The sequence below is a fragment of the Tursiops truncatus genome, chromosome 4, assembly GCF_011762595.2.
Source record: "Tursiops truncatus isolate mTurTru1 chromosome 4, mTurTru1.mat.Y, whole genome shotgun sequence".
NCBI lineage: Eukaryota > Metazoa > Chordata > Mammalia > Artiodactyla > Delphinidae > Tursiops > Tursiops truncatus.
Genome location: NC_047037.1, coordinates 96,814,137 through 96,837,034, shown reverse-complemented (window position 1 = coordinate 96,837,034; position 22,898 = coordinate 96,814,137). Strand labels below are relative to the sequence as shown.

Here is a 22,898-nt window from a genome sequence, read left to right as displayed (position 1 = left end):
GAAATGGTTTCACTTTTTCACCATTGAGAATGATGTTGGCTGTGGGTTTGTCATATATGGCCTTTATTATGTTGAGGTATGTTCCCTCTATTACTACTTTCTGGAGGGTTTTTTATCATAAATCAGTGTTGAATTTTGTTGAAAGCTTTTTATGCATCTATTGAGATGATCATATGGTTTTTCTCCTTCAGTTTGTTAATATGGTGTATCACATTGATTGATTTGTGTATATTGAAGAATCTTTGCATTCCTGGGTTAAACCCCACTTGATCATGGTGTATGATCCTTTTAATGTGCTGTTGGATTCTGTTTGCTAGTATTTTGTTAAGGATATTTGCATCCATGTTCATCAGTGATATCGGCCTGTAGTATTCTTTCTATGTGACATCTTTGTCTGGTTTTGGTATCAGGGTGATGGTGGCCTCGAGAATGAGTTTGGGAGTATTCCTCGCTCTGCTAAATTATGAAAGAGTTTCAGAATGATAAGTGTTAGCTCTTCTCTAAATGTTTGATAGAATTTCCCTGTGAAGTCATATGGTCCTGGGCTTTTGTTTTTTGGAAGGTATTTAATCACAGTTTCAATTTCAGTGCTTGTGATTGGTCTGCTTATATTTTCTGTTTTTTCCTGGTTCAATCTTGGAGGGCTGTGCTTTTCTAAGAATTTGTCCATTTCTTCCAGGTTGTCCATTTTATTGGCATATAGTTGCTTGTAGTAATCTCTCATGATCCTTTGTATTTCTGCAGTGTCACTTGTTACTTCCCCTTTTTCATTTCTACTTCTGTTGATTTGAGTCTTCTCCTTTTTTTGCTTGATGAGCAATGGTTTGATAATGGTTTATCAATTTTGTTTATCTTCTCAAAGAACCAGCTTTTAGATTTATTGATCTTTGCTACTGTTTCCTTCATTTCTTTTTCATTTATTTCTGATCTGATCTTTATGATTTTGATTTCTTTATGATTTCTCTCCTTCTGCTAACTTTGGGGTTTTTTTTGTTGTTCTTCTTCTTTCTCTAATTGCTTTAGGTGTAAGGTTAGTTTGTTTATTTGAGATATTTCTTGTTTCTTGAGGTAGGATTTTATTGCTATAAACTTCCCTCTTAGAACTGCTTTTGCTGCATCACATAGGCTTTGGATCATCGTGTTTTCATTGTCATTTCCAGATATTTTTTGATTTCCTCTTGATTTCTTCAGTGATCTCTTGGTTATTTAGTAGTGTATTGTTTAGCCTCCATGTGTTTGTATTTTTTACAGATTTTTTTTCCTGTAATTGATATCTAGTCTCATAGCATTGTGGTCAGAAAAGATACTTGATACGATTTCAGTTTTCTTAAATCTACCAAGGTCTGATTTTTGACCCAAAATATGATCTATCCTGAAGAATGTTACATGAGCACTTGAGAAGAAAGTGTATTCTGTTGTTTTTGGATGGAATGTCCTATAAATATCAATTACGTCCGTCTTGTTTAATGTATCATTTAAAGCTTGTGTTTCCTTATTTATTTTCCTTTTGGATGATCTGTCCATTGGTGAAAGTGGGGTGTTAAAATCCCCTACTATGATTGTGTTACTGTCGATTTCCCATTTTATGGCTGTTAGCATTTGCCTTATGTGTTGAGGTGCTCCTATGTTGTGTGCATAAATATTTACAATTGTTATATCTTCTTGGATTGATCCCTTGATCATTATGTAGTGTCCTTCTTTGTCTTTTGTAATGGTCTTTATTTTAAAGTCTATTAAGTCTGATATGAGAATTGCTACTCCAGCTTTCTTCTGATTTCTATTTGCATGGAATATCTTTTTCCATCCCCTTACTTTCAGTCTGTATGTGTCCCTAGGTCTGAAGTGGGTCTCTTTTAGACAGCATATATACGGGTCTTGTTTTTGTATCCATTCAGCAAGTCTGTGTCTTTTTGTTGGACCATTTAATCCATTTACATTTAGCGTAGTTATCGATATGTATGTTCTTATTACCCTTTTCTTAATCATTTTGGGTTTGTTATTGTAAGTCTTTTCCTTCTCTTGTGTTTCTTGCCTAGAGAAGTTCCTTTAACATTTGTTGTAATGCTGGTTTGGTGGTGCTGAGTTCTCTTAGCTTTTGCTCGTCTGTAAAGGTTTTAATTTCTCCGTCGAATCTGAATGAGATCCTTGCTGGGTAGAGTAATCTTGGTTTCCCTTTCATCACTTTAAATATGTCACTTCCTGCCACTCCCTGCCACTCCCTTGTGGCTTGCAGTGTTGCTGCTGAAAGATCAGCTGTTAACCTTATGGGGATTCCCTTGTATGTTATTTGTTGTTTTTCCCTTGCTGCTTTTAAATGTTTTTCTTTGTGTTTAATTTTTGATAGTTTGATTAATATGTGTCTTGGTGTGTTTCTCCTTGGATTTATCCTGTATGGGGCTCTCTGGGCTTCCTGGACTTGACTATTCCTTACCCATATTAGGGATTTTTTCAACTATAATCTCTTCAAATATTTTTTTAGTCCCTTCTTTTTCTCTTCTTCTTCTGGGACCCCTGTAACTCCAATTTTGGTGTATTTAATGTTGTCCCAGAGGTCTCTGAGAGTGTCCTCAAGTCTTTTCATTCTTTTTTCTTTATCCTGCTCTGTGGTAGTTATTTCCACTATTTTGTCTTCCAGGTCACTTATCCATTCTTCTGCCTCAGTTTTTCTGCTACTGATTCCTTCTAGAGAATTCTTAATTTCATTTATTGTGTTGTTCATCATTGTTTGTTTGCTCTTTAGTTCTTCTAGGTCCTTGTTAAACGTTTCTTGTATTTTCTCCATTCTCATTCCAAGATTTTGGATCATCTTTACTATCATTATTCTGAATTCTTTTTCAGATAGACTGCCTATTCCCTCTTCATTTGTTTGGTCTGATGGGTTTTTAGCTTGCTCCTTCAACTGCTGTGTGTTTCTCTGTCTTCTCATTTTGCTTAACTTACTGTGTTTGGGGTCTCCTTTTCTCAGGCTGCAGGTTCGTAGTTCCCATTGTTTTTGGTGTCTGCTCCCAGTGGGTAAGATTGGTTCAGTGGGTTGTGTAGGCCTCCTAGTGGCAGGGACTGGTGCCGTGTTTTGGTGGATGAGGCTGGATCTTTTCTTTCTGCTGGGCAGCATTGCATCTGGTGCTGTGTTTTGGGGTGTCTGTGACCTTATTATGATTTGAGGCAGCCTCTCTGCTAATGGGTGGGGTTGTGTTCCTGTCTTGCTAGTTTTTTGGCATAGGGTGTCCAGCACTGTAGCTTGCTGGTTGTTGAGTGGAGCTGAGTCATAGCATTAGGATGGAGATCTCTGGCAGGGCTTTCGCCGTTTGATATTACATGGGGCCGGGTGGTCTCTGGTGGAACAATGTCCTGAACTTGGCTCTCCCACCTTAGAGGCTCAGGCCTGACACCCGGCCAGAGCACCAAGTCCCTGTCAGCCACACGTCCAGGTATGCAGGGAGTTTCTTGCCTTGGGAAGAAACTCCTTTGGAAGTCTGAGGTCTTCTGCCAGTGTTCAGTAGGTGTTCTGTTGGAGTTGTTCCACATGTAGATGTAATTTTGATGTATTTGTGGGGAGGAAGGTGATCTCCATGTCTTACTCCTCTGCCATCTTGAAGGCGCCTCTAACCTGTCTTTTATTTCAGTGGTCTTAGTGAAGAACTCAAAAGGGTAGAGGGGGAATTACTTTTCCTTCCCTATACTATGCTCCCCAATCTGGATTATTTTGAAGCAAATCCCAAACATCCTATTATTTCATTTTTTAATATTCTCAGAATATATCTCTAAAAGATAAGGTTTTGTTTTAAAATATACATCACAATACGATTAACATACCCAAACATGAGGAATAATTCTTTCATATTGTGAAATATCACAGTGTCCAAATTTCCCTGATTTTCATATTTTCTGTCTATCTCTCTTTTTGTCTCTTACAGTGTCTTCAAATCAAGATTCAAATAAGATCATGCTTTGCACTTTATGGAAATGTTTAAATTCCTTTAGCTTAAAATTTCCCCTCTATATTTCCCCTGTACGTTGTTCGTTAATGAAAGCAAGTTGTTTGTTATACAGAATTCTCACAATATTGATTTTGCTGGTTGCACCTTTGTTGTCATTTTATTATTTTGTTTTGTTTTCAAATGTGTGAGATATACATATATATATATATATATACACACACACACACAGAACTTGACGAAATTTAATGTTTTTATATTAATTCAGTAGTGTGACATATATATGTCAGTATAAAAACATTTAGAAGCAGTAACAAAGAATAACACATTTTTATTTTTGCCATCAAAAAGCAGGGAACCTTATTTACAAAACAAACAAACTCACAGACAGAGAACAAACTTATAGTTACCAAAGGGGAAGGGGGAGAGGGATAAATTAGGAGTTTAGGATTAGTAGATACATATTACTATATATAAAATGGATAAACAACAAGGTCATACTGTATAGCACAGGGAACTGTCTTCAGTATCTTATAATAAACTGTAATGGAAAAGAATCTGAAAAAGAATGCATACGTGTTTATACACACACACACACACACACACACACATATAAAATCTGAATCACTTTGTTGTATACCAGAAACTAACACAACATTATAAATCAAGTATACTTAAGTTAAAAAAAAAAAAAAAAGCAGGGGACCTTTGGGCAGCCGTCTCCACTAAAACCAACAGCTCCTCTGAAGTCCCCGTAGCTGCTGCTACCAGTTATAGTACTCATGTTAGTGACTATGTTTGGAGAGAGTAATACACTTATTTATTCTATAAATATCCATTGGGCACTCTCTTCAAGGGGCTAGGGATACAGAGATAAACAAAACAACATGTCTCAGCTCTTGAGGAGCTTATACACGAGTGGGAAAGAGAAGGCAGAAAAGAAGCCATGATAAACAGGCTTGTCCACCTCACCTGTACTTCCTAGTGTGGGTGCCCAGTGCTTATCCTCCTGATTCAGTACACATCTTCTGTTATAAGGTTCCAGAGAACATTGGTTCTCTTTCCTCACCATACATATCTTGTTCTCAGAGCTGGACTCCTAAAGTCTTGCTTCTTCATTTCTGGATCAACTGTGTCATAGGGCCTATTTCTTATTTATTGATAATACTGAAGTAATTATTTAGATAGCTAACCAGATGGGCTTGAGCTTTGCAGGTTTTCGAGGTCTTCACCGTTCCCTATTGTATACAGCCAGCCTGCTCCTGTCATTTACCTTACCCTGCTGGCCCCTGAAGGCATTTGAGGCTGCAGCATCCTCCCCGCCACATGCCCTTTTATGTTTTGGATATATTTTTAATGAAAATAATTGTTAATAAATACACCATCTACAAGAAAGTATGACTTAGCTATCACCATTTAATAAAAGCAGAGCTTGAACATTGTTTCTGAAACATTTTGGAATTTGGGTTCATCTGAATTGCCTGTGATTGTATGTTTGTCCTTTTTTCCCTCTCTCACCCTTGTATGGTATATCTGAAGTCCAAAGAAGCTAACCAACTTTCTTTGGGTTCTTTGCATGCTTTGGTGAGTTCTGAGCGTTCAGTCATGGTACAAGAAAAGTTCGTTCCGAAGCTACAAACCTCTTTGGATTCCTGAGGCTTCTTTCTGGAACTGGAAGTGGAAACTGAGTGACTGCCCCACATGTTCCCTAACAAACAAAATAAAATCAATTTGAAAAATACAGGCTTATTCAGAAGAGACAAGGGGGTATGTTTCAAGATTAAACCCTTCCAGTCTAGAAGAGAATTCATTTCTTGCCATCCAGAGGTTTTTTTCAGGATGAAGTTTTATCTGATTTGCTCTGCTTTGTTATTGAGGCATGCCTCACTTAGATTTCAACACAGGTGAAAATTAAGGAGTGATTTTTTCCCCCCTTCCAACATTTTTGTTATTTTGTGCCTCTTTGTTTATTGATAAAAATCTTATCTTTCAAAGGAATGTTGAGAGTAAGCCACTGAATTCTTCTACATGAAGAAGCCACGGGGGTTCTCCATCTTTGTCTCTGCAAATAAACACATAAAAGACCATTCATTTAATCTAAGTGCTGTCCTAATGGCTTAATGCTATCATGTTTGGAAGTATGTGTATAAAACAGCTGGAGTGTTCTTGAGTAGATTATTAGCTGGAATTTGATTAATCGACAAATCTGTTTAGAGTAAGAAGTAATTTGACATAAAGCAAATGACAGTTGTGCCCCACAGGGAAATGGTCTTTTTAATTGCCACTTATATTTGGTCCTCACTAACGGGCATTACTGATAAATATTGCATTTTGAGATCTCTCTGATATCTTTGAAGGAAATGTTTACTAAAGTGTTGTGACAGCCACACATGATTCTCTTTTTTCCTAACTTTTTTCTTTACATATATATATATATACACACACATATGTGTGTGTGTGTGAGTGTGTGTGTATATATATATATATGTGTGTGCGTATATATATATATATATATATATATGTATATATATATATTCCAGTGTTTGTTATGGCATGAAATGCCTTGAATGTCATATGTACTCAGAACAAAAAAAAAGCATAATATAAAGTGACAAACTGTGAGGTAGAAATTAATTATTTTGAAGAAAACACGTACTCAGCCTCATAAATCCTGCAAATATGTTTCTTCTGAAACATCTTCTGAAGATATAAGTTACCTGTTCACCAGGCATCTCAGATATTTCACGCTGTCATCAGGAAAGTCATAGAAATAAATGGGAAAATACTATGGGCATAATGTATTATGCATGATAAATAGGGAGGATACATGAGGAAGTGAGAATTGGCGAGTAGAAATTGAGTTGAATAGGAGAAATTGTTATGGAATTCTCACGTACTCCTAACCAACCGAATTATTAAAGGGGAATTTGACAAAGTGAACTTTGGATTCCACAGTGTTAAACAAATCAAACTTGTCTTTGTAAGGCCAGTACTATAAGCATTATGAACTATTGCCAAATTCGTCATGTGGTGGGAAAGGTGAGCCAGGATTCTGAATTTGGACTCTTAAGTCTTGTGTGGGATTATACAGAGAGAGGAGGTTTCAAACCTTTCAGAGAAAGAGCAACAGAAGCAGTGTTTTGGAACATCAGTGATGATAAGCCATCTGAATTTGTCGGGGAAGAGGAAATATACTGAAAGAGGAAATATACTGAAATTATATTGACAATGGCAAAATATTCTTTCAAGGAAATGTTATGTTTGAGTATGTTTTTGGTGATATGTTAGAATTTTTTTTGTCAGAAGTAACACATCTCTAAAACCAAAGCTTAAGTCAGTGGGAAAGTCTGATTCATGTTACGAACATTCACTTTACATACTTTTTAACGTCATGTTTTAAATGAGGTCAGATTCAAGTTTAGTCCCAGGCAAAGTTATGAAGTAAGAAATGGGTACTCTCCTTCATTACTAGTGATAGTATAAATAGTCTATTTATAGATGGCAATTTAGCTACAGTTTTCAAAATCCTTAAAAGTTTTATAACTTTTGACCCAGCAATTCCACACCTAAAACTTTATTCTAAGGCAACAATCAGGAGGGTGTAAAAATTAATTGGAATATGAGGCTATTCATCATAGTGTACTTTATAAAAGTGAAAAAGTAGAAGGAATCTAAATGCCCACAATAGTGAGCTTGTTAAATAAATTACATCTATATGACACAGTAGCATTCATGTACTTAAAAATTACGGTGTTGAGGAGTAGTTGGTGATTTAGGAAAATGTTCATGATGTTTTTATTAGTGAAAATGTAGGGTACAAAAACTATGCAAAGTATGAATTGAGAGAGTTATTTTTAGCTTTTTAAATGGTTAATGTTTCTTATGTTTTTTAACTTTAAAATCCATTTTTGGATCATTCTCTCCTCCAGTGCCTTGACCCATCCTGTTTTATATCTACTCTCTCTAGGATAATCCCAAAGCTCTCAAGCTTATTTTGCTTCCCCTATCAAAATTGACTTCTTTTATATACTATTCTCCAAAGCTGGGCTAAGTGAAAAGAACTAATCCAGAAGCTAATTTATGAGAAGATATTAATGGAAAATAATAAATTAAAATGTAACAACTTTTTCTACATTTTAGTCATTTATTCAACAAATATTTATTATACTTTTCCATGCTTTTGGCCCTGCAGAGGAACTGTGAACAAAACAAATCAAAAACCCACTTAATCCCTTTAGGCAAGAAGATGTGATTAGTGTGGGGATCTTGTGACACTGGCAGGCCCAAGGAACAGTGGAGTCTTTTGGTGCACTTAAAACCCATCATTTTGCGTTGAGTCTTAACTTTGAGTATGTGGTAGGCTGTGCTTTTCATAATATCATTGCATTAACCTTTCTGTTTATGCTTCCCAAGGGGGAAATAGGTCTCCATGGTTTAGGGGGAAAAAAAGTTTTTGAGTACTATAGTGTCCAGCTCGGTGTTACAGTGTTAGATCATTACGACATTCAGCCAATACCCCTACTCTGAAGCAAGTAAGATACAACCAGGCCTAGAGAATGATCCTTCATTTGTGCCTGCTCTGTATTCTCAGTTGTCATTGCATCTGTAACACAACATTGCACTTGTTTTTGTGTCTTTGTTCCCCATACTGAAGGGTATGTCCCTTGAAAGCTTTTATTCATCATCACATCCTTAGCACTCAGCATAGGGTCCAGTTAGGTGCCTTCCTGGCAATCCATAAAATGCCCGGTGGTGTGGCACAGAGTATACAAATGAACTAATTTGAAGAAAGGCAAATTTGAAGAAAGATGCTAATGCTTACTGAGTGTCAGACACCATACTTAGCACTTTTTTAGGCATTATATAATTTAGTAATTGTAAGAACTTGTGAGATCCATATCATTTTTTTTAACAGATAGTGAAACTGAGACTTACAGAAACTAAGTACTTCGTTCAAGGTCAAATAGCTAGTAGGACCAGATGAGAGGATGGGACCATGCTTCAAACTCTTGTTGGTTCTGACTCCAGGGTCTATGCTTTTAGCTCCAATACCCTACACCCTTCCAAGGAAAGGCCTTTCTGTGCAGTGATATTTACTCATCATTTGTGCCAGGCATCTCCCATTGTAATGGCTGGCCAAAGCCATTTGGCTTCATCTTCTCATGAGAAATAATATACATTTGCCAGGAAAGTTTACCTACAAGTTGCAAATTCAGGATACAGCTTAATTCTAATGTTCCACCTTGATTTCCATTTATGAGGCAAAGTTTTCTATTTTGATATGGTTTAATGACTCTTCTCCCTCTTTACATTTTATAGTCAGATGGAACAGAAGTTTGAGGTTGCCTTTCCACATTCAGTCTTTGGCTTCCTGTTTTATAGGGCTGTTAAGCTAGTAGCTATGAGCCAGTTAGATATATTTATCCAGGGCTTACTGTATGTCCTGCATTCTCCTAGGGCCATGCGGGCTGTTGGATAATTACAGTCCTTAATATCCTTCTTGACTGACCTTTTATAATGTTGCAACGGCAGTGTCAGTACCACAGAATGAACACCTGAATCATCTATAGATTACTTTATGAGGGTCTTATCTTTTCAATTGTAATTATGTCTTAAATTTCTTTGGATTTCCCACAATACCAAGCACAAGGCTTGAGCACCTAGTAATGATTCTGGGGAGAACAGTGCCGAATATGTTATCAGGGGAGCTAGCTTCTGGTCTGGCTCTGCTGCTGTTTAGCAGCAAGATTTGGAGGTTTCTAGCAGAGTCTTGATGGGCCTCACTTTTCACAATTCAAAAATTAGAGGGTTGGTCTAGATTGCGAGGTCTTTTCTGATTTAAATTTAGGATTCAGAGATCTCCATAATTCTTTATGATTATCTGATAGATTGATTCACTGTGGTGGAATAAACAGGAACAGAAAAGCTGTAAATTTACCTGCATTTACAAAGATGATAAGTTCAGATTTGAATATGTGACATTCAAGAAACAATAGGATGTACCTAAATCTAGATATCCTTTAAGAATGGAAATACTACAGACTTGGATTTGAAGCTGGTGGTTGAGGTGCTGTCATTCTCACTGACCTCTTTTGATAGTGTGGGTTAGAATCATAGACTTGAAGTAAAAGTTGCTTATTCGTAACAATCACATAATCACAGATTTTTAGATCTGAAAGAGACACACAAATGATGTAAGCCTGTCCTATTTTTTTTTTACATACAAGATTGGAGAAATGGAATTTACCCAGGGTTACACACGAGCTGCAGATCCAATCTGCAGACCAGAGTCCCCTATCTCCAAGTTCCCAGTTCATCCTTCACTGTGCTCGTTATGTTTCCTTTTAGACTGCTTTTTAACATTTGTAGTATTCTTTTGTGAGCAGTAAATTCACTAATCATTGTATATACACATACACACCCAATATTATTTGTAAAGTTTAGTTCAGCTTTCTGGGAAGGAACAGCAATAAAATAGCATCATCGCTCTATCCAAATTTTAACCTCTATAATTAAATGGTTTTGTATAAAAACCACTGAATTGTGCAGTTACAAGGGTATGGTTTTGTGACATCTGTTGAAAGTTAAGTTATGATGTACAGTCCTAAATGGGTTTTTTGGTATCCTTGTGAGGTAATCGCTCTGCATCCCTACCCAGACCCTATTAGGTCTGAGGTATATGAACACTAGGCTGATCACATTGTGATTTTCTGTAGAATTATAATATCAAAATATGTGTTTGTGGTGGTCTCCATTTTGTTCTAACAAAGAACTGGATACCAATGACAAAGGTCAAATGGAGATCTGGCATCCATTTCACAACTTGCAAGACATAGCCTTGAGAGTATGTAATACATATAACTCCTTGCCAGAAAACTGAAAGGAAGTGATTGCATTTGAGTACAATGCATTCTACAACAATAGTTTAGTGTGCATGAAATTTAAAACTGCTGGCTTTCCAAATATGATTTTTAAAAAGTAGACTTAGTTTATTTATTTTTAAAAAACCTTATGCCCACTGTGTTATGCTTCATGGGATATTCTTAAAAGCTGAGGTTTAAGACCAAAGAAATAGAAAATCCTAATGACAATAGTTGCAAGATATTGAATTCTCTAGTAAAGTACTCTAGTTTAATGTGTTTATTGAGTTCTCCTGAATGTTTTATTTTCATAAGTATTTCATGTATTATATTTTTGTACCATACTGGTGCCTTTTTTTCCTACCTATCATGATCTCATAGTGCCCTGGCAGCATTAGTATCAAATCATAAAGTCTACAGTGGTGTCTCTGTTTTACACATGCACAAATGAGTTGGAGTTTTATGTCAGTGATGAACACATCTACCTACTTCACCTAGGATCTAGCACAGGACCTGGCATGTACCAGGTATTTAGTTAATTGGGGGGTTTTTTGTTTGTTTTTAGTTTGGGGTTTTTTTGTTTTTTGTTTTAGTGAATGAATGAGTGGCAAGCAGCACTAAATAGCTAACTAGTTAGTTAAACTAACTAAAAAATTAGATAGATTAATACACTTATTCATTTATATATTTAAATTTATATATTTATATTTCAGGGGAGTATCCAAAGCCTCTAGAAAGAAGATTTGATGTTTTTTGAGAGAAGCCTTTGATAGTAATCCAATATACTCAGTTAACAGGAGGGTCAAATATAGCTCAGTGTTTCACTCACCTTTCCTGATGCCCATCTAGAAAACAGGCCTGTCGTAGTAGAAAAGAGTTGATGATGGAAATCTTTCTTTATAAAGTTGCTTCCGCCAAAGGGACGGGGGAAACACTTTGTTCTTTACTAAGGACTTAGTCCAAGGTATGGTCAAGGCAACAACCCTTGAAGCTGGGTCCCTGCTGACTTTCCTGCAAAGACCCTTCTGCCCCCTGAGCCACTATTCTATCTAGTCACACCTGCTTAGGACAGGAACAAGAAATTAATTCTGCCTGTGACTCCTTCCTTCCTATGTCGCTCTTGAGAAGCTACCATTTGAAGTCCTGCTTTATGAAACCAGAATTAACAGTGCTAACCTACTTGGCCAAGATATTATGAAAAGTAATTTCAAGCTTTAAAAAAATACATAGTTGAAGTCATTTTTAGACAGAGTTGCCATACCAATATTTGTTTCCCACTTCAGTGGTTTCAAGGCCAGAAATGCAGTAATATATATGGTTCGTATACATGGTTTGTTTTAGTGTTCTAAAAAAGAAAGCATGGTTTCAAAAAAAGGAAACTCTTTTTTTTTTTTTTTTTTTTCCTTCACAGCCTTTTCCCCCATTGAAACTGAAAAAGGAAAAAAATTATGCAAGCTTTTTTGAAAGTACAGACAAAATTGGCATTTCACTTATGGGAAAATTTTGCAAAATTGCACTGACTAAAAGTGATTTTTGTTTTGGCTTTCCTGTGAAGCCATCCAGAAAGGCCAAAAATTACTGGCATTGCTTTTGTATAAAACCTTTCACATAGACGCCACTTGTAATTCAGCCAAGTACATAATTCAGGTCATCAGTGACACACACATCCACACATTGGAGCTGGTCAGTGAACAGAAGGTTGTCATGAAATGTCGCTATAATTATTTTATGGACAGACCAAACTGCACAGATTACAGCGAAGGAAACTTTGCATTAACACGCTTGGGAACAGGGTTTCCTGAGCTGTTCCCTGCCCCCACCCTCCTGCAGTGGGAAAGCCAATTGTTTACTGATTACGACAGCGACATCACTTGGCAAACATTTTGGCCTAAACTCAATGTGTGACATCAGTCTCCTTTAGGGTTTTCCACATAAAATGAATTCTCCGAAGAAAACACAGAAATTGAGCCTTAATTTGAAATCCATTATTATTACCCTCTAAGGTCTCATTAACTATCTCAATCATGCATTTCTTAATTTTTATTTTCTTTCCAAGTAGATATTATCTAACACTAAAAATACAATCACTAAACTTTCACAGTATTTTTCAGAGTTTCAATCAGATAGTCCTTTAGTTATATTTACTCAAACCACGTTTATGGGGGTTATGATATTCTTTCTTTCTTTCTTTGTACTGAGGGTCACTGATTCGGGAGTGGCTTACATCACTTTGTTTGAGGAAGGAAGTAAACATTATTCTTTGACTCCTTAGAATAAATTAGTCTTGCTTTTGTGAAGGGTGGCTGCATGTTTGAGAGGAAGTACTCTCACTAAAGTTAGGTTTGTGTTCTGTCATTTCTTGTCAGAGAATGAGACACATGAATGGTATTTTACTCTCTTGTGTAAGCACCTCCTCTGTATATATTTATCTGAAATTATTAGTTTCCCCCACCTCTTTGTTAGATGGTGTTCATTTAGTATTTTTATGCACATGGCCTTAAAGCAAGTGGAAGTCAGTTATGCCTCATGAGCCCCACAGTCTCCCTGCTACAAGCAGGGGGGCCAGGAAGGGCCAGTGCACCAGCAGTGCCAAGATATGGGAATTGTGATGTACAGATGGAGCCGGAGAATTGTCTATATATCATGTGAGTCAAGAAGAGCCTTAGCATTCTCACACCCAAAGAGTTCCATCTGGAAGCTGTTCCTGGGCAAACAGAAATAGCTGAATATTCCCATATCTTCTGGAGTGGCTAAACAGGGATTGAGAATCACTTCAGTCATTTTTTCCTATTTTTTGGTAATGGTTTGTTTACTTTCATTATTCTTCAAGACAAAAAACCTTTGCATCCTATATGGCTAAAAAATGTGATCTTTTAAATTTTCCCTCTTAAACTACTTTGATACATGTAGAAATACCGTTCTTAATATACTGATTCCTTGGTGTACAATTTACATTCGTCCCACTATTTTCCTTTTCCTCTAGCCCGTGGCCTTTGTTCCTAGTGCTCTTTTGTTCTCATTTCTCAGTGTTGTTCCTCTTTGCTCTCTTGATTTAAATAATCTTCACCATCTGCCCACCAGCTTTACAGTGTTACTTCTGGATAGCCCTCCTCAGCCTTCCTTCAGAAGATAGTAGAGAGACAATGGTGAACATTAGAACTATACCACCAACAGCCTTTCACATTTCCACCCTAAATCTGTATCCTTTTGCCTTCTCCATTAACGTGGTTAAGCCCCCGGGGCAGGGACCTCCAGTACCTCTTTGTTCTATGGCAGGCAGCACTCTGAGGATGGTCAATAAATGTTCATAATAATGAGAGATGAAAGGAAGTGTCCGTGTTCAACAAGTTAGTGCCAAATAAGTTTTGGAGGCCAAATGAGGCCACAGGTGCCAAATCACAAGGGTTCGAAATAATATTTAATATGACATTGTCTCATTGAATAACAAATCCTATAGTGTAAGGTCTGAGCCAGATCTTCCCTTGGTGCCAGACTTCTTTTGCTCCTTTAATCTGCCCTGAAGATATTTCAGGTTCATTAGAGGCAAGGTAACAAGACCCCCTCTCTATGTAATGAGTAGAAAACAAACCCCTGATGAATGTAGAAAAAGAAACTGGATGTGAGAGCCATTGAATCTCTAGTGCTCTGACGACTACCATGAAGTGCACTGAAAAGAAATGAAAGTTTGCCATTAGCGTAGCTATTATGTAACTTTGATTACCTAGTTAAAATATGAATTGTAAGTAGTCAAATAAAACAGTTGAGGCTACTAGTATTTTAGAAAAGGGAACTCACAGTAATTTTTTTTTCTGTATTTTTCTGTGATTGTTAGAATCTAGCATCGTTAGCTCTGTAACTCATAAGAGAAGTATACATGGAATAACAAAAGTGACATGAAGGTCCAGTAAAAATTTGACATTACTGAGATTGGTTATTTTCTATCTTTGCAGTATTAATAGAGAGGAGTCATTGTTCTTTCAATTTAATATGGATGTTCATACTTTCTAAGGTAATTCAGAACAGAGGGTCAAAGTTGAGCAAAATAACCTGCTTTCCATACGGTTATAAAATGTTTACCAACCATTTTCTCCCTTTTTGTAGCCAAGATTCTCTAAATACTAGTTCACATTTTAAGCTTCTATGTTCTCATTTCTTATTTATTCTTCAAAGTATTGCAATTTGGCTTCTGCCTTCACTGTTTTATTGAAAGGGCTCATTAAGTTCTTCAGTATCTTCCTTGTTGCCATCTTGGGACATTTGGTCATCCTTTTCTGTATTATCTGGTGCTGTTTGCTCACTCTTTCTTGAAAGTCTTCCCTTGCTTGGTTCCTTGCTTTCTCTTCTAGTTGTTCTAATCCTCCACCATTCTTCATTCCTTCTCAGCTTCCTTTCTTGACCCATTTTTCTGGAGGAAAACCCTAATTTGATGGGTTGTTGTGTTGTTTTCTAGAGTTCCCATCTCAAAATTCTCTCCCCTCACCACACCAGCACCCATAACTTCAGCTATCACTGGCTACAAATACACATCACCAGCCCAGCCTTTTCCAGACCTATATTTCTAACGGTGGGTTGTCTGTTTAGACACATCCTTCTCCCCACTGAACATTGGAATACACCAGGTACTTCATGCTCAACTTGTCTAAAACAGGACCCCCTCCATCTTTTGAACTATCTCCCCAACCAGAAATCCTGCAACAACAAAAAGCTGTGCCCCATTCCTGCTTTCTGTACCTTGGTGAAGAACTAGGAGTATAACTTCCTGTTTTCCTTGCTCTGCTCTCTAGTCACATTAGTCACTAATTCATATTGACTATACGTCATAAATAATTCTTATTATGCCCCATCCTCCCTAACCCTATAGCCATTGGAACACATACCTGCCCCTGTCTTTCTTCCGTCTTTCCTTAATGGTTCCTTAAGAAAGCATCCCTGATAACTCATTCTCCTTCTCATAATTTGTCATTTGCTCCTTCTCGCCAACAGTATAAAATCCAGCTGCTCGTGTCTAGCGTTTCCTTTTCTCACACCCTGTGCTGTAGCCATGTGGAAAGATTTAGTTCCCTCAGTACCCATACTCTTCTCTTACCTCTATGCTGTGGCACTTATTCCTGCCCCTGCCTTGTATGTGGTCTCCATTCTTGTTTGCACAGGGACTAGACCCGTTACCTCCTCTCTGCAGCTTTCACAGGGCACTCCCTTGAAGAATCAGTTGCCCAGCACTTATGTTTCCACAGTCCTGTCACACCCGGTTATTCTTGCATTGTATTGATATTGTTTTTAAACATATCCTTTTCCTCACTCTTGGCCATGAGATTTTTAAGACCAGAGGTTGTCATATTTACCTTGTATCCCTGTATCCCTTGGTATAATGCCCAGCGCATAGTAGAGGTTAGTAAGAATTTGCAGAATAGGTCACTGTCTTGTCCAAAGTAGCCTTACCTTTCACGTTCCTGTTCTAGCAAGCTTATGAATTCATCACTCTTCTCCATGTATTCTTTATGTTTTCTCTTTTCTTCCTCCAACTCTAATATGGTTTGCCTGTGAGATTTTTCTACCATTAAAAGCTGTTCCAGGATTCGTCTGTGAGATTCTTTATGTTTTTCCACGACTTTGTCCAACTACAAAAGAAAATACATTAATAGTCTAAGTACAAATCATTCATAATACTGCCATCTCTCCCTCTTTTAGAAATATCCAAGTTTTAACAAATTAATTCAACAGTGGGTTTATGATTTCCTTGTTTAGTTTTTTAGCATTACTCTTGTTAATTGATACTTTTTGATGTTTCAACACAAATGTAACTTTCTTACTGTCTTTTTTTTTTTGGCCGCACCACGTGGCTTGTGGGATCTTAGTTCCCATGTCATCATTTTTTTTTTTAACCAGAAAGAAACATTTGTTCCTCTGTAAATATCTGAACAATTTCTCCATACCCCCTTTTTGCTACTTCCTTTTCTCTCCAGGGAAACCATATCAGAGAAATGATGGAAAGTAAAGGAATCCTTGTACAGTGTTTGATTCTGCCACTTCCCTAGCTGCCCAGCCCTCCCTAAAGTACTCTGCTCACGTACATCTCTTGGGTCCATGGTCTGTTTTTCAGTGCATTATTCATAAAGGTGTTTGTGTATTTTTTTCAAATTCTTGTTAATCAATTCTGTGTTGGTATAGACCTGGTGTAAACACCAAGTCCTTTCTGGTTTCTGTGGCCTACTTATATCTCTATTATAAAACAATTACCCCGTGTCTTGTTTACTTTTGTCTCCTCTGCTAGACTGTGAACTCCCTGAAAGCAGGGCCTACATTCTATTTTTCTTAAATTCTTAACATCTAATAGAGTGCTTTGCTTATAGTAGGTGCCCAGTATATGCTTACAGATTGAAAACAAAATAAGCAAACAAGGAATCAAGAAAGAAAAGAGGGAAGTAGACTGATTAAAACAAAAGCTTCAGGATCTTTGACCAGTGATAAATTAAAATCCATTTAAGAACATGGTTTTGAAAGCATGTGACTGTCTAGATTAGTTAAATACTAAACTATAACTGATAATATTGGTTGATTTTGCCCTTTGCCTTTATTGTAAAAGACTGAAAATTTGTGACCCTGAATTTGAAGCCAGTTTAAATCATACATCCTTAAAAAGCACATACTTAACTAGGAATCCAAAGCACAAAAATGGCCAAATGATTTCAGAAAAAGAAGGGAATAAAGGTGTCCCAGCATACAGAACCCAACTGACCTCTAAACGCTTAGGCTGGTTGTCTAGTTTTCTAATATGGGTTTATAATGGTGCCTTAACACACACAAAATACTTCATTATGTCATATAGGTGATGATTTTTAATTAATGTGACCAATCCTTTTGTGGAAGCTGAAATTGCTAAGTTGTATTGCTTGCTGGCAGAGTCACTTTTAACTAATGACCATCCTCTGAGAGGGAGGTTGTAGTTTTAATTGTCCTGGGTCTCAAGCAACAACAGTTCTCTGAAAACTTCCAGTTGCCCAAACACTAGACTGCATTATATGGGAAATTCAAATCAACTGCTTTTAGAATTTGAGAGTGAAATAGTAATAGAATCAGCCTTAATTTAGGGAGCTTGACGTTTGACTTAGAGAAACATTCAATTTATCACAAGATCGGCCCTAGAATTAATAAATAAATAATTATAATAGGTATTTAGTAAAGCATAAATGAATGACTAAGGGAGGCTTCATAAAGGAAACTTCCTCAGATAGCTTCTTGTAGTTGTATGGACATGAATATTAAACTTAGTTTAGCCCAAAAAGAGAAGGTTTAGTTAATCTACTATTGCTTTCCATTGTGTTTTTCCTCCTTATTTTGTTTGTTTGCTTGTTTGTTTGTTTGTAGGGAAAAGGAAGGAAAGTTGGAAAGAATCATTGCCCGTTGTTACGTAATCTCCTAAGGGCTCTCCCTTCCTTCAGCCTCACCCCCATCCAGCCTGTCCTGATCAGTGACAGCACAATCTTCCACCAGTGGGATTACTCCACTCTCCTATTCAGAGCTGAAAGGTTTCTCACCATCTGGCCTCCTGACACTTCCACCCCATTCTCATTCCATACCTTCCCGTTTTTCTCACCCAGCCTTTAGCCACACCAGACTTCAGGTAGTTCTTAGAACACACCGTGGTGCTTCAAGACTGCTTTTTTCAGTGCCGGGACATATAAACCTTTTTCCCCTTCCACCCAAAACTTGTCCTGTTCTTCCTTTATGGCTTTCTCTGGTCACTCCTGAGTAGAATTATTTGTTTCTTCATATCAGTGAAATGTCTAATTCTCTGGGTTTTCCTTCTCTCACCTTCCATGACTCTTGAAGAATGGCCTATATTTACTGCATGCTGTTTGGTGCTAAGGACCTCATGTTTGTCAACAGCAGAAATTGGAAAGGTGTCAAATAGGGACCTTGCAGAGGGAAAGTTCCCAAAGAAAGTGTAAGTGATTCTAGATATGTTTTAGCTTATGCTTGAAGTTTTATTCTGTGCCTTCGTTTCTCCATACCCAAAATGCCTCTTAGAAAATATGCCAGTTGTTCTTAATTCAGTCTCTTCTTCATTCCTACAGATCAAATGATGGACCTGAGCTTGTCTGAACTCATTTCATTTTCCACCAATTGTGTGTGTGTGCTTGGCCAAGCCACTTAACCGTTGTGTACTTCAGGTTTTTCGATTATAAATGTAGTGGTTGGCCTTGATTTCTAAGATCAATTGTATTGCCACAGTTTTCTCAAGGCCACAACTATTTATTAAGCGTCTATTATGCTATATGCATTTAGTACTATGATAGTTGCCATGGGAGAATTTTAAAGTCTCAATGCTTATACTCTTACTAGGCAGATAAGATATACACACTAAACAATTAGGAGCAGTATAAGGTGGTGTATCATTAAGCACTAAGGGACTATCAAAGAACCACTGCCCCTTTTTGATCTAGCCCCACTTGTGGATTGAATGAAGCCTGGGGAAGAAAACAGGAAGACTCAGTCACTTTAGGGAGTGTCAGGGGAAGAAAGATTAAAAAGATAACTCATTAATGTTTACTGTGCAATAACAAGCTTACCATTTTAGCCTCCCTGATGTCATATCCTACCCGCAACCGCTAATACAATCCAACTCCTTGCCTAGGATGAAGGAAGTCCAATGTGTTCCAATAGGTTGGATTCTCCCGTGGTCAAAAAGAGTGAAGGACAGAGAGATCGTCAGTCTTTTTGCTTTTGGTTGCTTAATATATGTTTAGGAAAGAATAATGACCTTTGTTTTAATAGCTCCTGAGTCACAGACCACCCTAATTTGGGGCTTTGTCTTCTTTCTGAGCTATGGCTTTGGTTCTCTTTGTTCTTTTTTGTTGGGTATTTGAAGATTGTCTTTTTCTTTGATTACCCTGAATATACTAGTAGAGATAAAGCTGGTTCAGACAGTAGAGAAATTATTTGGCTGTTTTAGTAGATCAAAGGTAACCAAATATGCTATTCATAAAATGCTCCATCTTCTTCCCTGTCTTTACTGAAACCTGGTTTTCCTGGATAATGCTAGCATCCTAAAATAGAGACTGCCCATTCTCACACTGCCTCAGTATCTCAGATACTGGAAATGGGGGCATGATTCTTGTCTCAGCATGACCCCTACCGGACTCTTCTGAAAGCCCTTCCTTGTTTTGCTGTCACCCTGAATGGTGATAGTCCTGTGTCATTCTTATTCGGTCATCTACTGAGCTTCAGATCACTCTCACAATATACCTCTCAACTGTCCATCTTGGTAGCATTCTGGGTGTGCCAGCTCACCCAGCCATGCTCAGAAGAGAAAAACCAGAGGCTATACTGCAAAATGAATATGTCTTTTGGTTCCTAGCACTGGAAGATTGTGGGTTACAGAAGAGAAAGATTGAAAATATGTGGAGCCAGAAGCTAGTCTGAGGAAATTTCCCTTTTTAGTTCCTGGCTTCAGGATTTCTCTAGCTGCATGTAAAGCTCATCCATGCACTTAAGAGTATGCTAGATATTTTATCTAATGTTTTTATGTATTTTTTAGTGATATGATTTCATGATATGTCATCCACAATGTTTCTGGAAATGGAATTTCTTTATGTTCTACTTGAGTAACCCCTACTCATTCTCTGGAACTTGGCTTTCCTGATTCTTCTATCTCAATTCGATCCCCCATTATACTCCCTCATAATGCTTTGTGGTTTTCACCACAAAAATTAACATAGTGTGTATTATATACTTATTGTGTGATCACTTGTTGTCTGTCACTCTTAAAAGAGACATTAAGCACCCTGAAGACAGGAAGCACAACTATTTTTATACAATGAAAATTATGAAATGAAATTTAAAAGCTGAACTATATAGTTGCTTAAAATAAGTATCAATACTTTAAGAATTGCCCTAAGGTAATGCTAATAAGGTATGTAGATTCTTTTATTATAGTACCTTGATAAATCCAAACTGTTGTTATATTTTTCTTGATATCTTTTTTGGAAGAACTAAGAATATGTTAGGCCATTAACTCAAGTATCTTTTTTAAGGTAACTTTTAGTATAGAAGCCTAGGTTGGAAAGGAATAGGAGGTTAAAACTGTTCTGGACTCTGAGTTTTTCCCTCCCTCTCTCCCCATCCACATCCTTTGTTCTAGCTTGCAGGCCTCCACCTTAAGTCAGTGTTCCTAACATATGACATAGCTGAGAACAGTTTGTTTTTCTAAGGTATTTTGCCTTATGACTAGATAAATCCCCTTTAGTTTACCCTAGACATGGTTGAGATTTTTCACATTTTTTTAAAAGAACACTATGAGGAAAATAAAAGGAGGAAGATGGAGGAAAACAAAATAATAAATTTTTAGCGTGCACATCCTTACCCTGATGTAATTAGGGTGCCCTCCAGTATGGTCTTAGTGGGAACACCCCACTTTATTTCTTTTCTTCAGCCCTATCTAGGGACTCCTAGTCAGAATTTCCCTTTATTGTTTATTTTCTGGATATCCCCCCTCACCCATTACTTCTAGATAGAGGAAAAGGGTAGGCAACTGGGTTGTTGGGTAGATAGAATTATAGGGGCTTCAAGGAACTGGGAGAGACTGGTAGCTGAGGAGAGAAATCTATCAGGCGGAAGTAGGCAAGAGAAGAAAACGGACAAATCATGGAGATGGGAATGTAAGAAGTGTGTGTGTGTGTGTGTGTCTGTGTGTGTGTGTGTCTGTGTGTGTGTGTGTGTGTCTGTGTAGGGGTATCTGTTGGTTGAGTAATCAAGGAAGGTTGGATTCATAAAGCAGGGCCAAATTATGGGTAACTTTTAGGGACACTTTGCAGAGTTAGGATTGCAAGCATTTGCAGAGAGGGTGTTTCCAGTTTTGCCTGTGTACAATAGAATTATTTACTTACAAAAGTAGCTAAAACTTTTCCTACTGATTTCAGGGTAAGTTTGGAATTATTCTGTTTCATTTTACTCTGAAGTGTTGAGGGGTTGTGCCATTTGTGGAGTTTTGTGAGTATATGTTCAGTGATAATTAACTTGCATTTGCACTTATACTGGTTGGGGAATTTGTGCTTAATGCTGTTTCACAGTCACTGTGTTGGGAGCCAGAATACAGTTTTAACACTATTGACTTGAATGAGGCTTCGGCTCCTCTTGTTTAAAATTTGGATTAAAGCGCCATCAACAGACTTTGGGTGGTCTCATCCTCACCCTCACCCCTCAGAGAAGCAGATCCATATGACCAAACTCTTTCACAATTTGGCAAGATGGTAGGCTTCTGTCATGAGACACTCAAGACAAGAATAGCAAGGACATTAGAGGTCAGTCCTGAGGTAGGTTGCCAGAGCGTATGTGGGGGAAATTTGCCCAAAATTTGCTTTCACTCTCTCTAGCCTTAACTTATGCTCCTAGTTGTTTACTTTTTATAAAAATGAAAAATTATGAAATTTTCCATTGAGGTCTCAGAAGAAAATAGAAGAATAAAGTAAGGATGCCAAGGAGTTTCAGAAATATCAGCAAGTAAAAGAGCAAGCAGTGCTGTATCTTTGTGCAGTGGTGGCCGTATTGAGACTGTTCATCTTTGCTGTTGTCATTGTTGGGCATACTTGGTGGGAGAAAAGTCTTTACTGTCATTAAACTTTTGAAGGAAAAAGAAGTTATGTGTTCATCTAAAACGTATACTTTCTAAAACTCTGTTTCCTGGATAATTCTTCAGATCGTTTCCATTCATGCTCAGAATTTCTATGACATAATACTTCAGTGTTTTCAAAGAAATTAACTTCTATGGTTAAACTTTATCTGTTTTTTATTATTGCCTTCAGATCTCCAAAAGAAGTGCAGATTCCTCTGTGTGTGTGTGTGTGTGTATGTGTGTGTGTGTGTGTGTGTGTGTGTGTGTGTCTGGGTCTGAGTGTGTATGTCTGTGTGTATCTGTGTGTGTCTGTGTGTCTATGTGTTTATACAAGAGGGAAAGAGGGGGAGAGAGCAAAAGAGAGGAATTCTCTTGCATTTGTTAGGTTTTAGTCTAATGTCAAGAAACAAACCCAGTGGGAACATCCCATCCATGATTTATTCTCCTTTTCTTTCCTGTAGAGCATGTAGTATTTATCTACCTGGGGAAGAT

General features: G+C 37.4%; 2 protein-coding genes across 6 annotated transcripts in view; one reads left to right on the top strand and one right to left on the bottom strand.

Moving 5' to 3' along the window:
- The window catches only part of CMSS1 (cms1 ribosomal small subunit homolog), a 383,373-nt gene that overhangs the window by 105,719 nt on the left and 254,756 nt on the right, over positions 1 to 22,898 (top strand). The gene's annotated exons all lie outside the window — the stretch shown is intronic.
- The window catches only part of LOC141278596 (filamin A-interacting protein 1-like), a 64,008-nt gene continuing 45,356 nt past the window's right edge, over positions 4,247 to 22,898 (bottom strand). The window contains exons 4-5 of the mRNA XM_073804347.1: positions 16,235 to 16,413; positions 4,247 to 5,997 (exon numbers count right to left, since the gene is read on the bottom strand). Of these exons, the coding sequence (XP_073660448.1) occupies positions 5,925 to 5,997; positions 16,235 to 16,413 (252 nt within the window). The 3' untranslated portion in view covers positions 4,247 to 5,924. The remainder of the gene's footprint in view (positions 5,998 to 16,234; positions 16,414 to 22,898) is intronic.